General features: G+C 31.4%; 2 protein-coding genes and 1 long non-coding RNA gene across 3 annotated transcripts; all 3 read right to left on the bottom strand.

The window, feature by feature from the left end:
• Nucleotides 1–116: 116 nt before the first annotated feature.
• LOC132757611 (post-GPI attachment to proteins factor 4-like) lies at nt 117–4249 on the bottom strand. Its single transcript, XM_060748933.1, has one exon. It carries the CDS (start codon nt 4179–4181, stop codon nt 2970–2972), a length of 1212 nt encoding a protein of 403 aa, XP_060604916.1. The 5' UTR covers nt 4182–4249; the 3' UTR covers nt 117–2969.
• Nucleotides 4250–5613: 1364 nt separating this feature from the next.
• Nucleotides 5614–13631, bottom strand: LOC132757610 (post-GPI attachment to proteins factor 4-like). The gene has a single exon (XM_060748932.1). It carries the CDS (start codon nt 13398–13400, stop codon nt 12099–12101), a length of 1302 nt encoding a protein of 433 aa, XP_060604915.1. The 5' UTR covers nt 13401–13631; the 3' UTR covers nt 5614–12098.
• Nucleotides 13632–13735: 104 nt separating this feature from the next.
• Nucleotides 13736–20337, bottom strand: LOC132757613 (uncharacterized). Its single transcript, XR_009629476.1, has 3 exons — nt 20244–20337; nt 16854–16982; nt 13736–16531 (listed from the first exon to the last, which is right to left on the bottom strand). It is a non-coding gene; the product is annotated as an uncharacterized LOC132757613 (long non-coding RNA).
• Between the last annotated feature and the right edge of the window lie 3879 nt (nt 20338–24216).

Here is a 24216-nt window from a genome sequence, read left to right as displayed (position 1 = left end):
CCGGAAAGTAAAGTAGCAAAAATGAGCCGCGTCACGACAAAACCAACATAGTGGGTTTGCGACCAGCATGGATCCAGACCAGCCTGCGCATCCGCGCAGTTTGACCTGGATCCATGCTGTTCGCTTACCAACTCTATTACAAGTAGAGAAACTGATAGCGAACAGCATGGATCCTGATCAGACTGCGCGGATGCACAGGCTGGTCTGGATCCATGCCGGTCGCAAACGCACTATGTTAGTTTTGTCGTGACGCGGCTCAAATATTTTAAAATTTTATTTAAATAAAAGCCTTGTTTACGGCAAATCGGTAACAGACAAGGCAAATCCATAAAAGAGAAGTCAAGCGCCTACGCGTTTTCTTTTTCCACGATAGGCTGTTTGATTTCACACTGACAGCCTGTAAAATACAACTAGAAGGTCTGAACAAAAGTAGAATTTCCGCTGGTCAATTCTTAATATGAAACTTACAATTGGAAATCTTATTAATTTTTTTAAGATTATAAAACAATACCCACTTTCAATAACTCTAAGTATCATTTTCGCATGCTATTACGTAGGTAGTCTGGAAATATTCCCCTAAATCTACGTACGTTCAGTAGTAAATGTAGGCAGGGAGCCAGACTATTACGTAGGTAGGTTCTGATTAAAAAAAGGACTATTAGTACACGCATATGTTTTGTGTGTTTTTTTTTAAACAGTATTTCTTTGTCGAAACGTTAAAAGCTTAAATACAGCAAAATCTCAATATAAGTATTTCGTAATTCATCATAAAAATATCACCATGCATTTACGTTTTCAAAAACAATTATTACGCATCTGACACTAAATGTGCAAATTGAAAATGCACATGTACAGTGAACAAACAAACAATGAACTCTCAGCTTACAAACGTTCGTCGGATGAAAAAACTTCCGCTTGCCTTTAATTGTTTCAATCTTAACTAAAAGCAGTGTATAGGATGACCGGTGTATACCTGTCTATACAAAGATAATTATTTTATCATCCAATTATTTTCCTTGTTGTAATTCTCATTGTGTTTTAAAACTTCCTTAATCTGACTCCTGGTTGCCACACAGTCTCGTTGTGATAAAATATATATGAGTCGCGTCATGACAAAACCAACATAGTGCGTTTGCGACCAGCATGAATCCAGACCAGCCTGCGCATCAGCGCAGTCTGATCAGGATCCATGCTGTTCGCTATCAGTTTATCTACTTGTAAAAGAGTTGGTAAGCGAACAGCATGGATCCTGATCAGACTGCGCGGATGCGCAGGCTGGTCTGGATCCATGCTGGTCGCAAACGCATTATGTTGGTTTTGTCGTGACGCGGCTCATATCTTTTTTCCTATCATTGATCATTGATTGGATCACTCTAATTAGATAAAGTGCAAAAATGATATAATAGATTAATGAAAAGTACCTTATGATAAATCGCTGTGCATTATCCCTGTTGTAACAACGTACTTTGGTATTTAGGGTACATTTCCACTTGATACATACATATATACTTTATAGAACACATTACATCTTTAACAATATTATCTTTATTTCTAAGGTATGCATAATAAAATTGAAGTACATGTAAATTATATGCTATCTACTTGAAGGTTGTAATGTACTGTCTGTATTTGAACGGGTCCTTTTCTTGTTTTATCACTGATAACATTTTAAATTTCCATGAAGTGAGCACGAGTTACTATGTCGTGCGCACGATATATTATGTCGTGCGCGCGAGATGATTAAGTCGTGCGCCCGAGATGATTAAGTTGTGCGCACGAGTAACTATGTCGTGAACACTAGTTACTTTGTCGAGCGAACGATATTCTATGTCGTGCGCACGCGTTACTTAGCCGTGCGCATGACTTAATTATCTCAGTTACTATATCGTGAGCACGAGTTGCTCTGTCGTATAATAAATACTTGTATTATAATTCAAGTGAGTACCTTCAATACCTTGACCTTTGACCTTATGACCTGAAACATCAATAGGGGTCATCTACTGGACAATATGTCCCTACCAAATTAAATAAACAAGGGCTTATTCCTTCCAAAGTTATTGTATGGAAAATGATAACAGGTCATCAGTTCGCACGTACTGACCAACACTCCCCACTTTTTAAGTGGTGGCATAAAAAGGGCCATAATTTAGTCAAAATTAATGTCTGATTTACGGGCCTTAGAAAATGACCTCCTGATATGACCCTAAAGACATGTATCAATATTCAAGTGAATACCTTCAGTTGTTTCAAAGATTAATGTTGCGTGTGAAACATTAACCAGGAATTATCTTAGTTGAAAAAATTCATATATGTAATGTGTAATCTGATTGGTTAATTATGTTGTGAGCACGACTTAATTATCTCGTTCGCGCAACAAAGTAACTCGTGCGCACTACTTAATTATCTCGTGCGAATGACTTAGTAACTCGTGCGCGCGACAAAGTAACTCGTGCCAACCACATAGTTACTCACGCGGACGACTTAATTATCTCGTGCGCACGACTTAGTAACTAGTACGCACGGCATAGTATTTCGTGCGCTAATTACTTACTCGTGCGAAAGACATCGTATATCGTACGCACGACAAAGTATCTCGTGCGCATGATATTAATAAAAACACACACTCGTCACTTCTGTGCCACCGTAATTTTCCCTTTATTTGCTATTCTGTTAAGAAATTAAATTAGAAATGATTCACAAGATTATCTCTCAACAAAAGAAGTAATGTTAAAAGTGTATTCATAGTTGCAGCATATTATTTATATAGGAGACATATAAATGACTCGAACTTTTACAGGATATTACCTTTTGAATCAAATGTAAAAAAATTCGTATCTCGGTTCTAATGTAAATTAACTTGAAAGACGCAGTCAAGTTTAAGGACTTCGTCCAATGATGAAGTATGCCTAAACATATGATAATCATACTGTTAAGCCAGTCTGCTAACTGATTTACAGCTTAAACACTATTTATTCTAAAAATGGCATGTTGAACAAAAATTCTTCGGGGTCTTTACTTTCTGACGAAAATGATGTCCGCATGCCTGTATGTGCAAACAAATTTGGTTCCAACGAGTATCCTGAGCTTCCTTGTTTCTTAGCAAAGTCCGAGATAGCCAGATCTTTATTAAGACTGTTGTTGACCAGCAAATGTCGGATAAGATCTTGCAAGGTTTCTCTTTTATAAAGCATAGCCTGTGTACACGATTCTGGACTTGGTCCTAGCTTAGAAAGATGCGGGGTAATTCTGCGAAGCTCCAATACTTGCATACGACCTATAATTTTGGCGACGATAAGAAAACTCAGAAATCCCATTATGAAAAATGGTCCAATATTACTCTTAACTTTCCTCTTTCTAGGTAAATCATACTCGAAATACCAAGCTAAAATCGAAAATAAAGCACCACCAAGTGTACCAAAGCTTATCAGTTCCAGAATCCGATCTATTTCAAAGGCATATCCTTGCCACCTTATTGGATAATAAAGTTTTAGGAAAGAAAATTGTTTATTTCGCTTGTGTCGGTATTTCAGCGTATGGTGTAGAACTTTAAATAAATTTTCATAAGGAATCACATCGTCCTCGAGGAATAAAGCATACTGATGTCGAATAGAATGAGAGACATTCAAACAAAATGCGTAATCAATAAGTTCTTTTCTCCTCGCGTCATCTGTAAGTCCACAGTTCTGTAGCTCCGGAATAACAGTTACGTTAAACCCAAGATTGTTTCCACCGCCCTTGTTTATAAAAGGGAGGTAACTCTGAAGTTCAACAGCATCTCCATGTTTTTCCGGATCGTCATTTACATTGCATATAACCATTGCTTTCTTTTTGAAATATTCGTCACTTTTCATAAGCTTGTCCATGGAAGTCGCCGTTTGAAACAGATATCCATTTTTCTCTTCCCGTGAATATTTTTCTCGTGACACCGTTACAATTACTATCAGGAGGTCAATGTCGTCTGCCTCGGAGAGTCGCGGCATCTTTTGCATTGGCTCATCACGTGTGTAGATATAATGTAAAGACTTCTTTAATCTTGCTCTGTTTTTCGATTCCGCAATTTTCATCCTGTCTGAATATGAACGACTATATTTGAAAACAGCCGAGAAAGGAACATCAATGGAGAAATATATTGCTAAGAATATGAAGCTTAAACCTAATAGCAGTCCAGTATAAACGTGCATTTTCGTCTAAAAATCCTTATATTTCAGAATTCAAACAGTACAAACGTATTGTAAGATAACGAACTTAAACAAAACAAGCCATGTGACAGGAACACATGTCTAATAACTGCAATTTTTCTTATCTTAAGAAAGTTAAGTGGGTCGCGTACTCCACATTGTACTGGCTACAACTTTCAAGTGAGACTATGTAATGTTAGCAAGATTTTCAACTTTACAAGCATCTAAAGCTCCTGTGCTGAAAATGTTGAAGTCTTGTGTCCTGATTGTTTTAATAAGTGAACATCATTTTAAAATAAGTATATACATGTGTATCTCGATACAGGCGGTGCTAAAATGATAGAAATGCAATTTGTATGTTTACAGTACAGTTACTGTAGACGGACAAGTTATTCTATTGCCACATGCTTCCTTTAAGATATATTTGATTATAATAATATTGTGCATCCAGGCAAAATCGTATTTGCAGCGCGCACCTTGTCTATGAATTAAAAGGGCAGGACTATTAATCCATGCATCGCAAGATCGATATATTTTAAAGATTGACACTTTGAATTCAACTACATGTACATGACGTTTCCTGGTCTTGCGTATATAATTTTACGCGCCAAAGCTGGTACCTAAAAAAGTCGGCGATCAAAAAGGAAAGAGAATTAAAAAGTAAATTCAATAAAACAATTCAATGCAGCAATTCAATAAAACAGGTTAGGATATATCAAAACTGTGTCACATTACACGCGAAACCCACAGTATGCGCACGTTCTCCATTTTAACAGTTACTTGTGACGACCTTACATTAATATACACGTGTTTTACACGTGTCAGAAAAAAACAACTTGTTATATTACATTATATTATATTCGGTCGCGAATATTTGCATGCAGCAAAAAAAAAATAATAATAAAATATCAGTTAAGCGTGGACTCGTCTGAGGCCAGCAGACTTGTAAACTTCAAGATACCTCAAGTTATAGCACATATAGCGTACTGTTAAGTGGCGACAGTGGTCCAGTGTCCAAGAACAGAGCGTTTGGCGAAATACCATGAAAATAACTGTGAAAGAATGCGGAGCCTATATACACTCTGTTTTCTTAATTAACTTCTGATTTTTTACTAGATTGCATCATGTTGGAGTACGTTACTACACCCTTTTAAAATGAATAGTAATAATTGTATAATATACTTGTAAGTAAAATACTGATACATATTGATGCAACAAAATGCGTATTTTCATTTTCCATATTTTCACTGAAAAAAAATATTTTTCACTGCAGGGAAACATACATGTATTTTGTGATATGAAAATTACAATATTTCACTCATGGCTACCGCCACTCGTGAATATTTATTTTCATACCACTCGATGAAAATAAATCCTGTATTAATAGAAAAAACATGAATATCCTCTATGTATTATTAAATACAAACACTTGACGTTTATATTCATTTTATTCCGGATACAGTTAACAATAATAAAGGAAAGACATATAAACAACAGAAAGTACTCTATGTATAATATACATATCTGTTCCTAAATATAAATAACCATTAATAACAATAAATGCCCATTATAATATAGACTTACAAAAATGCATCTTGTTTTAAATATTAATCATCACCCAGTCTGTGTTGGACCCTTAAACTGCTTAACTTCTTAAATGCACATGTCATGGAAATGTATATTAACAAATTTAGGCTTTTAAGGGATATGAAGATGAAAATTTTAAAGTTACTCAGCCAACAGTATAGAGCCTTGTCAAACTTCACATTCAGCCTGGCCTGGATCTATATTGGTAGCAAATGCTAATCACTTTTGGTTCAGGCAAAGGTTGAAGATAGATTGGCAGATAAAAAGTTAAATGAGGTATATGCCAACAGATTAACTGTTTTTTGGTTAACAACTCTAAATGTAAGGGTACAAAAAATATTCTAAGCTACTGAGGTAACTACAATGAATATCCACTGATGTTTTACAACTTGTAACAACATTTGAACTGTATGTATAAAAGTAATAAACATATAAAATAGCTAATCGGTGGTGTCACTTCTTATTTCATAAACATTAATTAACATAAACAAATTTTAAAGTTAAATAGATAATCTAAGACAACATTAAACCCTGTTCTTAATGACTAGTATTTAGCACTACAGTAAAACTTTGTTTAACAGTTTATGACTTCAGCCAAATTTTTAATCAATTGAAGACCACAGTCAAACCAGTCTTTTTAGGTCTGCATTTAAACCTGTTTAAACTATTAAGAACTACAGTTTAACCTGTTTAACCTATCTAGGCATTTAAGCACTATTCACACTGTACAAACCCTGCAAAGAGTACAGACAACCCTGTTTAAAGCAATGTAGGCTAACAATTTAATTTGTTTTATCTTTTTTAACAACAATCAATCCTGCTTGAAGCATTGAGTACCTGTTTTTAAGTGCTACAGTCAGACCTGATTTTAAATATTTAGTGCTACAGTCAGACCTGTTTTTAAGTATTAAGTGCTACAGTCAGACCTGATTTTAAATATTTAGTGCTACAGTCAGACCTGTTTTTAAGTATTAAGTGCTACAGTCAGACCTGATTTTTAATATTTAGTGCTACAGTCAGACCTGTTTTTAAGTATTAAGTGCTACAGTCAGACCTGATTTTAAATATTTAGTGCTACAGTCAGACCTATTTTTAAGTATTAAACACTACAGTCAGACTAGATTTTAAATATTTAGTGCTACAGTCAGACCTGATTTTAAATATTTAGTGCTACAGTCAGACCTATTTTTAAGTATTAAATACTACAGTCAGACTAGATTTTAAATATTTAGTGCTACAGTCAGACCTGATTTTAAATATTTAGTGCTACAGTCAGACCTATTTTTAAGTATTAAATACTACAGTCAGACTAGATTTTAAATATTTAGTGCTACAGTCAGACCTGTTTTTAAGTATTAAGTGCTTCAGTCAGAACTGTTTTTAAGTATTAAGTGCTACAGTCAGACCTGTTTTATTCAGTGCTACAGTCAAACCTGGTTTTAACAACTATTCAGTATTACAATAAAACCTGTTTTTATAACTATTTAGTACAACAGTCAAACCTGTTTTTTTAATAACTAATCAGTACTACAGTCAAACCTGTTTTTAAGAACTAAGTGCTACAGTCAAACAAGATTTTAATTTGGTACTATAGTCAAACCTGTGTTTCAACTGTTTTAACAGCCTGACTGTGTCTGTTAATAATAATTGTCAATAGAGTTTTTGTTATATAAAATATCATAATACTTATATATCATGAAATGTCACAAATGCTTAAATGCAACAAATTGGAATGCTAAAATGCAACAAATTGGAATGCTAAAATGCCACAAATTGGAATGCTAAAATGCCACAAATTGGAATGCTAAAATGCAACAAATTGGAATGCTAAAATGCCACAAATTGGAATGCTAAAATGCCACAAATTGGAATGCTAAAATGCCATAAATTGGATTGCTAAAACGTCACAAAGTGGAATGATAAAATGCAGAAAATATAATAAACATGTAATTAATCTTAATATCATAAGAAATAATTAAAGCAAGCAACTGTCAGACATATTGTCAGATATAGCCAAAACTGCAAGGGCAATGTCATGATTGTACTGAAAAAAAAATTAATACTATAAAATGTTTGAGCATATGTATACATGTACTTCTGTACTTAAAACATCCTTGAAATATTTGATTATGGTAGTATTCATTAAATAAATGACCATTTAGTAACAATAAAATGCTAGAATATAATTATATATTTAAAACATGCATAAGGGAGACGTATTGAAGACCTATAATTATATCTGATTTTTAATAAACATAGTATTAACTACACAGTAATATTATGAATATTATGAATGATTCATGTGGTAAAACACTAAAACTATACTAATTTAAATGTATACTTGAGACAGTGAAAATTTATATACCAATTTTGATAAAATAGGAGTAAATATGATATTTGAGAGATAGTTATGTTATAAAATGATATCAAATAACATTTCTAATCCATTTTAAAAAAGAATTGGTAAACTGGCAAGAATTGCAAGGAACATTATACGAATAACTAGAAAAGGTAAGGTGGTGAAGAAAGCACCCGTACATAACATAATTTGGATTAAATCCTTTAAAACATATAAATAGTATAAAACAAATATTATATTATTTATATACTGAAAAATCATTTTTATTTGTAGGGAACTAATTTTTGCGATTTTCATGGTTAGGTCTATCCACAAATTTAAGATGTAACAGAATTTCATTTTGTATGCGGTAAGATAATTTTGCATCACACTATTTACATTTTACCTTTCGGAAAAAACAAACAGTCCATCAACTGAGGAACCCACAAAAATGTTTTTTGTGACAAAACAACAAAATTTCATGCCCACGAAATTAATTGAATTCAAACCAGACTATTATAAAGATTTTTGGCAGGTTTTATTACCAAACATTAGCAATTGTATAAACTTATGACTAGAGTTGTTTGGCCAGAGTGCATTTATGACCAGAGTGTTTAGGCCAAGGTGCATTTATGACCACTGACCAGAGTGGTTAGGCTAGGGTGCATTTATGACCAGAGTGGTTAGCCCAGGGTGCATTTATGACCAGAGTGTTTAGGCCAGGGTGCATTTATGACCAGAGTGGTCAGGCCAGGGTGCATTTATTACTTGGTCAGGCCAGGGTGCATTTATGACCAGAGTGGTTAGGCCAGGGTGCATTTATGACCAGAGTGGTTAGGCTAGGGTGCATTTATGACCATAGTGGTCAGGCCAGGGTGCATTTATGACCAGAGTTGTTAGGCCAAGGTGCATTTATGACCAGAATTGTTAGGCCAGGGAGCATTTATGACCAGAGTTGTTAGGCCAAGGTGCATTAATGACCGGAGTTGTTAGGCCAAGGCGCATTTATGACCAGGGTTGTCAGGTAAGGGTGCATTTATGGCCAGAGTTGTTAGGCCAGAGGAATATTGTGAACGACTGTCTGTTTTTACAAGGAAATAAAACCTGCAAAAAGGCTTTATAAAGAAATTAAAAGCATACTTTGATTGAAAAAAAAAATTAATTCACAAATTTGCACAGACAAGTACATAAAAAATATAAAACATCACCATTGTCCAATGAAAAATGACGTTACAAATGTACAGTATTTTAATTACATATATGACAACTTTTGAAAGACAGTGAAAATTGTCAAAACTTTTAATACATATTGTTCAAATAATTTGATTCAATTATTTCTAATTTATGCTACAATATAGTAAAATAACTTAATAGTAAAATAAAAATACACTATTTTTAAATAATAACAAATTATAAAATTTTCTGAGGTAACATTACATAAGAAAACAATAAAATGATTATGATAAACTGTTAAGATAATAAATACATAAACACATTAATGATAACAATCAATAGGTGTTTACCATTAACTTGTACATTGTAGAATAAAGAAAACACATTTTGTATGATCTGAGGTGTTCATTATAGCATGCCCAATGTTAAAGGTAAAAAGAACACATTTTGAGGTATTAAGAATAACTTTACAGTATTAAAGCTTTAAATATCAGTAGTGTTCAACATGACCGACCAACTTATATGATATGTGCTATTCTTTTTAACAAGGCAGTGTTTACAGATATGTAGAACACATGCATGACATGGAGTATTGGTTATGACCAACTAGCTTTTACAATGCAGCTATATAGAACACATGCAGTGTTCGTATTAAGGAAGTGTTTACTGTACATCAACACAACAACATTTGAGCCGCACCTTGACAAAACCAACATAGTGCGTTTGTGACCAGCATCCGCGCAGTCTGATCAGGATCCATGCTGTTCACTTACCAACTCCTTTACAAGTAGAGAAACTGATAGCGAACAGCATGGATCCTGATCAGACTGCGCAGATGCGCAGGCTGGTCTGGATCCATGCTGGTCGCAAACGCACTATGTTGGTTTTGTTGTGGCGTGGCTCATTTCAGTCTCTTAATGCATGGCATTATACTAACATATACAACTTTGAGGTCATGATTGATACAACAAAACAATTACATAGAGTATTATGAATGAAACACTGTTGTAATGGAACACAGGATTGTTCAACACAGGATTGTGTAATCAAATTAGAACATATCTAACACATCTACATTATAGAGATGGAATCACTTTAAAGTAGAATGCCTCCAGATTCATGCTAATTTTCATGAAAATTTTAAAAATGTTTTTAATAGGATAATGTTGTGAAGTGAACAAAGAAAATAATTTACAGATAACAGACAGTACTTACAATGCACGTAAATTATCAGAAACAGGTCAAAATATCCAAAATCTGAAATTTTGCACACAAGTTATTGGTTCAGACCTTCATACAGTAAATCAAAAGTCTTGGAAAAAAAATGTCAAAAAGCCTCAGTCAAGTCCCTTTAATTGTATGCACAAATAAGTACACATTTAACTAACAAGTCAATTATACTTGTTTTTTTACTATACTTCCATAATAACAATATAAGACTAGGGTAGACCTGCTAGTTATAACTACATGTAACTCAAGCATTGTGTAGAACTTATAATATTTATACAATATATAACATGAAATAATATTTAAAATCATAATACAACATTTTTATAAAATAATAACAATCTGATTACCAAAATAAACTTATTTGATATACTGTATCATATGTATCTGTTTAATGCAAATATCATAGAACGTTTGCATCAGTAAAACAAAATCCTGAGTGTAAGGTCAGACTAGACCAAATTTAAAGCTTCCTATAAAGTATGTTTATTAAAACATGGCTTGCAATGCAATTTTGCACCTATACATGAAGAAGTTACATAGCTGATTAACATAGCTGTTCTTGTTATACTCCCTCGGTTTAATAATAATATAATGCTCAAATTAAGATTTGTCTATTTTGTAAGTTCCAATAAGCATTATTTTTAAAGATATTACCCAGTTTAATATTTCATGTAAATAAAGGGAGGTAATTAGAAATTTATTTACTATAAATTCTAAGTCAAATTTTCCAATAAGAAATGAATGCATGTAATTTATTGATTAAATATAATGTGCACAAATATTTGCAGTACACATTTTACATATTCTTCAATGTTTGAAAATTGTTTTATTTGCATAATTTTATACATATATAATTTTTTGTAAGTGTGGTATACATACACACAGTAACAATATCAATCACAAAACATACAGGATCTTTAAATCTAAATATGATAAAAACTTATTTTTGTAAAGTCAATCATAGTTATTTGTTGGGGGTATTTTCATGCTTTATATATCAAAAATATTACAATACTAATGGGAATGAAAGAAACCATTCATAATACATAGATTTGATACATTTTGGATATAAATTTTGTTCATACTGATTCTCCTTAGTTAAAAGAACTTGTTATCATTATTGAATGAGTGTAAGTTCAATACTGAATGTATTGAGCAAGTTGAAAAAAATTACATTATACAAGCCTCTGGCAAGCATATTATTTTATTCAACAGGTTCATTAAATTCAGTAATGAACTTACACGGATTTAATATTCTAATTATCACATACCAAAAACAAAGACTGTTTAAAGTAAAAAAGAGTCATTTTTCATTGACGCACCTACAGTTTAACACTGACATTTAGCGCGTCTTCACACTATGTTTGTATAATGCAAATATGGTCATATAAAAAAATATGCTCGGTCGTGCAATACCATTTTTACAGAGTCGCAAAATCGGCAGAGGTATGTGATAAATCTTATGATCACATCAGCATATATTTATATTTACACGATGGTGATTGTGTACATCTTCTAATAATGACCACGCATTTTGAAATTCTGAATAAAAGAGACATGTTGTAATTTTACATATTACATATTATATATTATTAAGGCATGTCAAAAATGAACTCTACTGGTGGTTTATAGGCATCTGTAAGTGAAGTGTACATTCCGATATGTCGGAATAAATTTGGTTCTAATATATACCCAGGAATATCGTTCTGTTTTATAAAATCATTGATTGCCAGATCTTTGTTGATATCAGAGTGAAACATGAGATGATACATCAAGTCATTCAAAACAGATGATGAATAAAACATTGCAGGCGTACAACAACCTGGCGTAGGTTTAAATACAAATAATTGCGGCAATATTCTGCGTAAGGATATCACATTATGTCGCCCAATTATAAGGACTGACATCATTGTCATAAAAGCACCAAATATAAAATAAAACAACTTCAATGAGTATGAAAGGCCTGAATTTGAAGGGAACAGAAAAACAACTGAAAGCATAAGTGCCCCTCCTAATGAACCAATGCTAAAAAGTTCAAGGATCTTATCGAATTCGTTAGCAAACCCCTGCCATCGCTCTGGATAATACAGTTTTAGAAATGCAAACTCTCTCCCAGGAACTACTTTCTTTCCTAAATGCTCAGAATGTTGTAAATTATGCTGCTTGATGGTGTAATGTAAAATTTGAAACACATTCTTATACGGAAGGACATCATCTTCTAACATTAATACATACGGTGAACCAAAAGATTTCGATACATTCAGACAGAAAATATAATCTTCAAATTCCCTCCTACGAGACGCATCAGAATGGTTGGAAGTAAAGTTATTGATGTAAAAAGTTTTTCCAAAACTGTTATATCCGTATTTATTAACATAGGGAACGTATGACTGAACAAACATTGCATCAAAGTGCTTGTTCGGATTTCTGTCAACATTGCATACAAAAAGGAGTGTATTTTTAAAGGTGGTGTCAGATTTTATAATGCTGTCTATTACAGATGAAGTTTGAATTAGGTAACCAGTTTCGTGACGCGAGTTACTACGGCTCACAGTTATAATACAAACAACAATCTCTGGTTCCCTACGTGAACGTTCAATATAGAATGAAGAAGGTGTTTTAGAATATGATTCATTGAAGTACTTTAATGCTTTTGAAAGCCGTAGCGAATTAAATTTTTTAGCACAATTTAAGGTTTCCGACTGCGTGTGGTATCTTTCATACAGCTTAGAGAACGGCATATCTATTGCGAAAAATGGAACAATGCTGCACAGTATAACAATCATCAAAATAAACAATCTAACGTGACGACTAGAAACTAAAGTAACAAGTTGAAAACAACATCTTACTAAAAAAGCAGAAGACTTTTTGTTCGATTTAGCACCGCCTTCCATGTTTGATTCGTTATGAGACACTTATAAATAAATCACATACCATATTTGAAGGTTATAAAAGATAGAAGCTATACAAATTAAAACTTCCATTAAAAATGAGCAAAATATGAAATATCAATTAAAAAAAGAACAATATCAAATACATTTAACTAATAAAGGAATGATATCAAATATCTAACTTATAAAGGAATGATATCAAATACAATGTATATATAACAAATACATGTAATAAAGGAATAATATAAAATATATTTAACTAATAAAGGAATAATATAAAATATATTTAACTAATAAAGGAATAATACAAAATATATTTAACTAAATATAAACAAAAAACATTTTCATGAAAATAATTCTATAAAGAGATGGAATGAATCAGTCTTTATAATTATTAAGAAATGAAAATAACAAAAACAGCAATTTTAAAAGTCTAAAAAGAAACTTTCATCAAAAGGAATGTGTCTTAATATTAAGTAGGAATGTTAAAATAAAAGTTTGATTTTATAGTATGCATTTATAAATCTTTACTTTGATCATTTTACAATGAAATGTCTTGAGCTCAACTAAAAATTAGCTGACATACATGTAAACAAAACAAATTGGCCAGCCATCTTTTATTTACAGATATAACTCGGTTTATGTCCAACTACTATGACAACATAGATTTTAAAATTATATCAATTACTTGACTTAGATAAAACTCAAATTTTAAAACTATCACAAACATGAAAACAAAATTTATGTGACTTAGATAAAAACACTAAAAATATAATCTTAAAAACTATCAAAAACAACATAAAAATCTAGAAACAATACTATTAGAACTGAATACAAAAATATATTTATATATTATAAACATTTTCTAACTGACTGGAATGCGTCCTCAAAAAGACGGATACCTCTACATTTCTGAACATTTGGGTATATACAACAATTCTACATTAATTTTGGTAAATGTTTTTATCACGAAAAAAAATAGCAATATATATCCAACTAAGTTTGCAGGAATAATACTTTGATAATTTACCATGGATAATAATTTGATTGATCTCAAATAATCTAAATAACAATATTTGGTACATGTATATTTACATATTCAATAAGATATTATAAATTGTGACAAAAAAATGTTACTGTATAAGTAGCTAATATTAAATTTAGCTGGCTAAATACTTCAGCTAAAAGAATAACTTACTAAATATTGTATGTGACTGACATAAAAAAAAATAGCTGACTAAAAACATATAAATTTTGCTGCATAAATATGGTAGCTTACTTGAAAGTTGTTTGACAAATATATAGCCAACTAAATATCTGAACTTTTATAAGATGAGCTAAATATTTTAAGTTCAATATACCTCAACAAACAGGAGACTTAAAAAGTTGGTTCTCAGACTTAAAAGGCTAACAATAAATTACTAACTAAATAGCTAAATACAACATCTGACCAACAAAAAGTGCTTAAATCAATTTTGCTGACTAAGCTAAAAACAATTTTATCTGACTAAGCAAACAACAATTTTAGCTGACTAAGCTAAAAACAATTTTTTGTTGACTAGATATCTAAACCTAAATCTGGGTGACTAAATTATATGTAAACTCTGAAGCTGGCTGATAAAATAGTTTGAACATAAATATAGCTGACAGAAAATATAAATTTTAATAAAGCTGACTAAATAGCAATATAAACTTAAAAGTTGACTAGGTAAAAACACATACCTTACAACTTATCTGACTAAATAGCAAGTTTAATAAGATATATAAGCTCTTTTGAAACTAGACTTAAACAAACAATAGAACTATACAGTCTTAAATCAAGACTTAAACAAATACTAAAACTATATAACCTTAAAACTAGACTTTAACAAGTAATAGTACTATATGACCTAAAAACTAGAATTAAACAAATAGAACTATATAACCTTAAACTAGACTTTAACAAATAAAAACACTGTATGAGGAATAACCTTAAATCTAGATTTAAACATATATATAAAACTATATGCTCATGAAATTAGACTAAAACATATCATATCAAAAAGTCTTTATTTTTGAGGTAATGAACGCTGTCAATCTCCTATTGGAGTCTGTAACAAAACAAGACTTATACACAAATGTTTAAAGGTGGTATCTATATCATAACATAACAAAAGATCATTCAGACACATTGTATGTAATTATTATTTAAAATAATGCTGTACGTATTGCAGACTTATAATTCTACATCATAAAAAAATGCTGATTTAAATAATGCTGTACATATTGCAGACTTATAATATAATTCTACATAATATCCTTGCTGATTGACTGCTCTATAAAGTTGTCCTCAAACATATTAACCCCTCAACCATTCCTTCTCTTGGTGTCTATCTTTGTTCTTTTATTTTCACATACACTGTAAATTTGAACTTTTCTCTTTTAGGTAACAAGCATATAATAAAGAAATTAGTTCACTATTTGTAACATCCAGTGATGAAATTCATGTTCATGATTCTATATATAACCATAGCAACTGCTTGCAATATATATTCATGCAATTCAATTCATTTCACACAACAATGAATATAAAAAAGTACATTCTCCTGTCTTGTAAATCATTCCAAGATGTTGCAACTTATGAAAGATTCTCTATTCTAATAGCTTGTACTGGTATGTAATAACTTATTGTTTTGCCTATAGCTTATCATTCTGTGATGTTATCATTATGTCTTATGAATATTCTCCACTTCCATAGCTTGTCACTCAAAAGATGTAATTACTAACGAAAGTGATTCTCGTTCCCTATAGCTTATCTGTTTTTCCATAGCTTTTGAGATGTGGCAACTTATGAAAGTTTCTCTTTTCCCATAGCTTGTCAGAGTTCTGAGATGTGGCAACTTATGAAAGTTTCTCTTTTCCCATAGCTTGTCAGAGTTCTGAGATGTGGCAACTTATGAAAGTTTCTCTTTTCCCATAGCTTGTCAGAGTTCTGAGATGTGGCAACTTATGAAAGTTTCTCTTTTCCCATAGCTTGTCAGAGTTCTGAGATGTGGCAACTTATGAAAGTTTCTCTTTTCCCCCCGATAGCTTTTCAGAGTTCTGAGATATCCCAATTTATGAAAGTATCTCTTTTCCCGTAGCTTGTCAGGGTTCTGAAATATAATGATCCATTCCCATAGCTTAAATATATTAATTGAAATAAACTTTTCCACTTGAAGATGGTTTTTATCAATACATAAATTGTTAATTGTTCTTACTTTTTACTCAATAATTTTCTATTAATTATAATTTTCAAAGTATCTTTATGTTTAAGGATATGAAATCCTAGAATTCCAATGAAATTAAAACAATATACACATTGCAGTGTAATTATCATGCAATGACAGCAATTAAATTTTTTCTTTCGATCTTTTTCATTACTTGGGTAAGACTGATGATCATGATTCAGTTTATATATGCAAGACTGTTGTGTACCTGGACAGTTGTCTGATCTGAGTTATCTACCTTACTTGTGACGGCATTAGTCTCCTTCACTTAAGACAGAAAACCCTATGAAAACTGTCCTGTCTGTCCCCAACACATTCTTCTAACAACAGGGTGACGCTGAAAAAAGTAAAACATAATATGATCATCGATGAAATATAACAGAACATTACATGCATCAATCTATCTGATTTCTCAGAAATCATTTCAATCAAAATTATTAAACCAAAAGCTTTTTTCTTTATATAATTAAGGCAAATAATGATAGACTTTCCAATTAAAAGAAAACCCTAACATTTTCTCAATTTAATCAGCAATTTTCTCCCCCAATTTTTGAAAATAAAGAATGTCATGGGTACATTCTTGAGAATTTAACTGTTGGGATTTCTCAACAACTGCAGAATATCTTAATAAAGATCAGGCCCTACACACTATGGGATGGTTTTATGAGAAAGATTCAAGGTAGGCAGCAGTTTTTATAATGTGATGTTTTTGGTTTCTTTTTATATTTTTGAGATTTTCTTCGTACCAATTATGTAAGGGTCATATGGAGAAAATCTAGTTTAATTGGTGGAGGAAGCCCTCAGGTGCCCCTCCATTCATTATTCTAAATATGAACAGGCACCAGAGTAGAGCCACTGACATTCCATCAGAGAGCCAGATACATTCACAATGACTGTGTAATTGCAAACATCATGATCCGAGACAGTAACATTTGGCAAGCAATACAAGCTTATATATCTACATGTAGAAATTTCCTTATAGCTTTTCCTGTAATGCACGAAATGGATTCAGCGACAAGCACTGATTGCAAGAAATCAGCAGAAAATGTTTAATTATTCATACAAAGACACGTGATTTAAAAAAGGGTATCGGTGGTATTAAACAGGGCGGACAAAAGCCCTCCCATGAAAACGACTGGGCGGACAAAAGCCCTCCCGTAACAAAAATAAATATGTATGTTGAATACCTGTGTTTTTTTTCAATGCGCTCATCATATTAAAATTGTTACATATATTTCTTGTTGTTTTCTAGTATGTGTATGAGCTAGAACCACCTTTTATTCTTAATTTACCTTCCTGAAATGTTTATCGAGGTAACTTTTTACACGAAATTCGTTAAAAACAAAGTCACTTTTAAGAGTGATTGACTTCTGTCCGCCTTATTATTTTCACAGGAGGGCTTTTGTCTGCCAAGTCATTTTTACGGGAGGGCTTTTGTCTGCCCTGTCATTTTCACGGGAGGGCTTTTGTCCACTTTGTCATTTTCACGGGAGGGCTTTTGTCCGCCATGTCACTTTTTGACGAGAGGGCTTATGTCCGAGAGGGCTTTTGTCCTACACTCAAGTAATGCGCTTTACAGATTGATTCCAAATTTTTTGAACGGAAAAATATATAAATAATACACGCTGATGGTGCATGGGGAATTATTTCGTTAAATAATATTCCGTTACAATTTACTGACTCACTTAAACGCTTGCATTTGAATTAGCCAATCAGATTTCGCGCACTGTATGGCGGCCATTTGTTTATCGACTGTTTAAGGAATTTAATTACATGAGAGGATTTAATCATGATTTTTCGGATGTGAGTTTAATTATTTTGGTTAGAGGTATTTATTTTTTAATTTTGTTTATACAGTATATAGGTCAAAATGAATGCAAACACACGCTGTCTTGGTGTTTCGTTCCGCCTGATTTTCTGGCGGAACGTGCTACAGTATTGGTTTTTGAGCAATTTTGATATGACATTGCTTTGCCCAGAAGCAAAAATATTTCAAAGCGACGTCATATTTATAGGACTAGGTAAAAGTAATTTGAGCTCACTTAGAGCCTATGAGGCTTTGACGTTTTCATATTGTTAGAAAAAGAACGACTTCTGCTTGCAAAAAATGTTTTTATTTTTAATATTCAGGGGAAGGCAGAGAAGGATGGTGTCCATATTCCAAGTACTAATTTAATACATTTATCCTAGAGTCATTAGTTTTGACGCCCTTAAGCTGTTTAACTAGTGCAATTTTTCATATTGAACTTGATCATTAAATAATATACAATATAAAGTTACTATGGCATGTAGTTTATCACTGCAAACCATTTTTATGTTTGTTAAAAATTCAAAATCAATTAAGTTTTGTACTTGAGTAAATAGACCGTGGAGGCATCCATTGCTGTTTACAGTCATATGAAATGACGCCTTTTCATTGGGTGGTTATTTTAAAAGGATATTTCACTGTAACGTAATATGAACAGCAAAAGAATATTTTTAATGAGCAAACCTGCAATGAAACAACATCGTGAAAACTTAAAATTATGTTTTATTTCATATAAAACTGTCCATTATTTAGGAATGCCATACACCCTAGCAGTGGTCTTAATAGGTGCACCTGTCTCTTTCATTTTGAATGTATTTACCATTAATCTTGATGAATAGCATCTGTATTTGGCTTACAGGGCTGAAAAATATATCTAAAATGAAAGATGTTGTAAAGATATGTATATGTTGATTTGAAAAAATGATTTTTTTCTTTCTTTTTTAAACTTTATATACAATAGTTAACCCATTATGAACTTTACTCAGTATCAATTAAAAACCAATTAACGTTTTCAAACAATATAAGCTGTACACCTTATGCTAGTCGAAATATCAACGCGATCAGAGCTACGCTTTGGGATTTTGACCATGTCAAAAATTATCTAAAAATCCCGTAGGTTAAAATATTTTGACTAACCTTATGCTACAGTGAATATAAAGGACACTTTGCAAAGTTTTGGTCACATGACACTCATAAGACATTTTAAAATGGAGGATAGAAACAGAAAAGGGCAGGTCAAGATTTTTCAAAGGCTTTATTTGCAAAATTATGGCTTGCATACACATTGATTGAATTTGCATTAGTAAAAAGATGAAAAAATACAGTAAATTTGATAAAGGTGAAGTATTTTCAATGAAATGTCTCTGTCTTTCCACATGTTTTAGTTAAACGTTGTAAGTACATGCTTGCAGTGCAGTCAGCAAATTATGACGTCATGAGAGGTCGTTTTCGTCATTTATTAGGTCAAAACAAAAATGGCGTCAAAATAGATGAGCGTCAAAACACATGACCGGACGATAATTTATGAAATTTTGAATAAAACTTTTAAAGAAAATGTGTTAATTTCTGGTCCATATTCCATTTAAAAGTAATTTGTAAGAGCAACAATGAGAAATTGGTATCGATGGACAGGCTTTTTTCTGAGCATGTCATAAGTTTTTAACGCATATATGTTGACAGATTTTGGTGCGAATATTAGTTGGGGCGAATCGTTTTATAAGATCTACTACTCTTAGATTTATTACATTATTATTGAAACCTGCAAGTTATAAACTATGTTAAGATAAAAACCTATAAAATACAATAGCAGTCCAGTAGACCTGCGAAATAAAAACATTTTAATTACAAAATATTTAAAGTCTTCCACTTTTATTTACAGCTTCCACTGACACCGAACAACAATGTGTTAACCCCAAAGTTTATCAACTACAGCAAGATACATATGTCACATGTTGTTTTTTTTAACCATGACAGTATTGAATAAAATCATAAAATCAAATTCTGAAGCACATTTAAAATATCTTGCTTTATGTTGTTAAGAAAATAATTACAACATATAAATAATAAGTTTAATTTGGTGTCATTAGTCTCCTAGAAATTTTGTTCACCAAACATAAGTAGATTTCGGTTATTAGTCATATCTTTATTTTACTATAATTGTCACTTATTCTCTGTTTTATATGTATTTTTTATGTATATTTTTCTGTGTTCCAGTTGTTACATGTTTTTATGTCACATGTTCTTATGAACCACGACAATATTGAATAAAATCTTGAAATATTGAAACTTGTTGCCATGCTGTTTGGAATTTAAAAGTGGACTCTGCAAAAACAAAGACTGTAATATTTTCTAGGGACAGGAATCGTATAGAAGATGCACCTCAATTTTCTTTCGATAATGATAACTTAGAGTTAGTAGGCCTACATGATTTTTCTTATCTAGGTATTCAATTTATGGAAAATGGTAAATTTGCTAAATCTAGAAAACGAAATATTGATCACAGGAATCCGAAATTCTATCCAAAAAAAAAAAAAAAAACATTAAAAAAACTCATATATTACACTATGTTTTATAGTATATACATGGGATTTTTTAAATCGTTATTTTTTTTTGTTTTGGATAGAATTTCGGGTTCCTGTCTATTGATCAAACGAACAATAATGAAAGCTATATATATGTTCTCTCTGATAAAAAATATATAGACAATTAATTGTTACTTAATTGTTTAATACAATGATTGTTCGTATTCTTTGTTATCGCTCTGAAGTTTGGGGAATAGAAAATTTAAAGTGTATTAAGTTTCTTAATTATAATATAAATCCGTGGTTACAAAATTATTCTTAACGTCAAGCAAAGTACTCCCAATTGTACGTATGCTATAAGGTGAACTTGGAGTTACTCCTATATCTTTGCATGTAAAAAAATAGAACTATTAACTACTGGTGTAAGCTTTGAATGCTAAAGCTGATAAGGTTTGTAGTATTTTATATAAGACTGCATACTTTGTATATGTTAGATATAGAACTGCATTACCGTGACTTTCTTTTTGTTAAGAATACTTTTGACGAACTGGGTTTATAAAATTATTGGTTAGGTCAATCTACATACCATGAAAGTCTTGTTAAGTTCAAACTTCGAGATCAGTTTATCCAAAGTTGGAAAAGTACATGATGTTCAATATTTAAGCAAATGTTTAAACTACCGTTTATATAAATCAGAGTTTTTATTCGAAGAGTATCTTAGGTAGAAAAAAAAAATACAATTATAGATCTGTTATTACCAAAATTAGGATATCTGCACATTGCCTTAGGATTGAAACCGGACGATATGGTCAGAATAGAATTGAAAGAGGTGAAAGAACATGCAATGTATGTCAATCCAGAGACATTGAGGATGAATTCCATATGATTTGTGTGTGCCCCTGCTACAGACTTATAAGAAAACGTTACATTGATAAATATTATTATGAAAGACCATCTAAATTTAAACTTACCCAGTTGTTGTCAACCAGAAATGAAAAAATGTTGAATAATTTAGTTTGTTTCCTAAATTGTGCATTAAGAATTAGGCATAATCTTTTACAATAAATAATTAATAAATATAATATATATAAATAAATGCTCAATTTATTGTCATGTACGTTAAGAATTTTATGTTAAATGATACTGATATATATTCTATACCTTCTTTTGTCATATGTACCACATATACTGTCATTTTCAATATTGTATTATATCATTGTATTGTTTGACTTTGACATAATAATGTATAATTATGTAATGGATGAGGAGCGAAATGCTCAAATCTAAAATAAAATTCATGTTCTGTTCTGTTCTGTTCTATAAAATACTTCCTTTGCAACTGACTTCAGCTTAATAAATGTGTTAAAATTTAGATGTATAAATAAAAAAATGCCAATTCTTAAATATAGAGAGAAACTTACGTTTACATGTACTTTATGTGAAACCAAATGGATGACGAATTTCACTATCTCTTTCACATTTTGTTAATAGTAGACATACAATTATTAAACCGTGTTATTATAGGTATCCTAATGCATTAAAATTTGAAGATCTTATAAATAGTAAAAACAAATCACAATAAAAAACAAACTTGTTTTGTTTAGTAAAGAAACAATTACCAGATCGTCGTGCTAGTATTATAAGGTCCTATCTCCATTTTCATGAAAATTGAGTATGATATACCACTGGATTCAGAATTAAAAGATCTATCTCCAGGTGGTTTCCATTTATGTATGAGGTTACCCTGCTTGATATAATAGCATGTATATCATTTTCCATTTTCGAAAATAATAGTTGAATTAATTATTATGTTGCCCTATGTCCATGAGCCAATCAGTGATTGTGTGCGAGGTCATGTGACAGATTTTGCTTTGTCAAAAAGCATTGACACCATTGCTTAAACTGGCTGCCAGAAGTAAGTTAGTTTTTTAGTATCATATTTGATAAATTGCTAGGAAATATTACCAGTAAGTCAAAGCAAAACCTTTAATTCTTTTAAAAGAGATAATGCCATTATATATGGTTACCGCCTTTAAAATATAAATGGTTATAAACACTACTCCTGGAGATAGGGTATTGTAATTCTAAAGAGAAAATTTTTATTTTGTTTTAATATTTTCAAAAACATGGCAATAAATAGAAGGCAGTGTTGTTTAAGGCTAATGTACTTATTCTGAAACATTTTTAATCATCTATTTGAGTTATCAAAAAAAAATTAATAAGGTATCGTGAAAAAAGTCGTTATAAATTTTATAAAATATAACTTTTGAACTATGGATATATTCGGATGATTGAATTTCGGTTATAGTTGTTGTTTCTTGTTTTGATATTCTGTCGTCTATATAACCAACTGTTGTTGTAGCATAAGATACTTTAATTGTTTCAGAGATTAGAGTGTGTTTCATTGAATGCAGATGCCAGAACATATACTAGTGTTTATTTGTGATTTCTTCCATTAGAATTTTTACTTGACAGTGTTTCACTAACATGTTAGACTCCACAACCGCGCATTAAATGTTTTTGCCTTTTATGAGAAATTTTGAATTTTCTTTTCCATTTAGCTTAAACGATAAAGGCATCCACAATATTTTCCAACATGCTCGTGATCTTAAACTATTTTTAATTCCGTGAATATTCATCTTGTTCAACATTTAAACTTTACCAATGATTTTAGTTCGCTCAGTCACTGTATATCAACATATTGGTTAGATATTTCAGACAGTCCACTTTTATAATTGTCACATCTAGAATAAAACTTAATGTCTCACATTGCAGAAACTTAAACGACTTCGATTTTCCTGCCATCAACTACTGTCAATTACTAGTATAATTTTTTTCTCATGCAAATGTTATCAGGTGAACAATCAAGTTCCTTTCAAACTTTGTTTTATTTTCACTCTTATTAACAGAAAAGGAAGAGCACATATAGTTTAAAGAACTTATTGCAAATGCTTACATTGACTGTTCCTTTCATAGTTTTCAAAATGAGTAAAGTTTTTTTTTTCTGGTGAAAGAAGTTTTGCAAATCCTCCAATCTATAACTATGTTTTTGTAGTATGTGCTGCCTATTTAATTGTGACAGGAGTTGTTGCATTTTTATTGTAAATCTATCGAGGGCATTTTTTAACATTTTGGTCTTTTTAAGAGAGAGAGATAAAATAAAGAATTAATTCAAGACAAAGTAACAGATAAACATGTTAAAATTTCCATTTTATCAGAGAGTTGATTTTATATTCAGTTTT

Source organism: Ruditapes philippinarum, unplaced genomic scaffold, assembly GCF_026571515.1.
Source record: "Ruditapes philippinarum isolate M1 unplaced genomic scaffold, ASM2657151v2 ctg8070_1_1_1_1, whole genome shotgun sequence".
Classification (NCBI taxonomy): Eukaryota; Metazoa; Mollusca; class Bivalvia; order Venerida; family Veneridae; genus Ruditapes; species Ruditapes philippinarum.
Note: the sequence above shows the minus strand (reverse complement) of the source record. Positions and strands in the feature narration are given on the sequence as shown.

Coding starts and splice junctions, on each gene's coding strand:
- LOC132757611 (XM_060748933.1), bottom strand. CDS start 4,181: ATGCACGTTTATACTGGACTGCTATTAGGTTTAAGCTTCATATTCTTA.
- LOC132757610 (XM_060748932.1), bottom strand. CDS start 13,400: ATGGAAGGCGGTGCTAAATCGAACAAAAAGTCTTCTGCTTTTTTAGTA.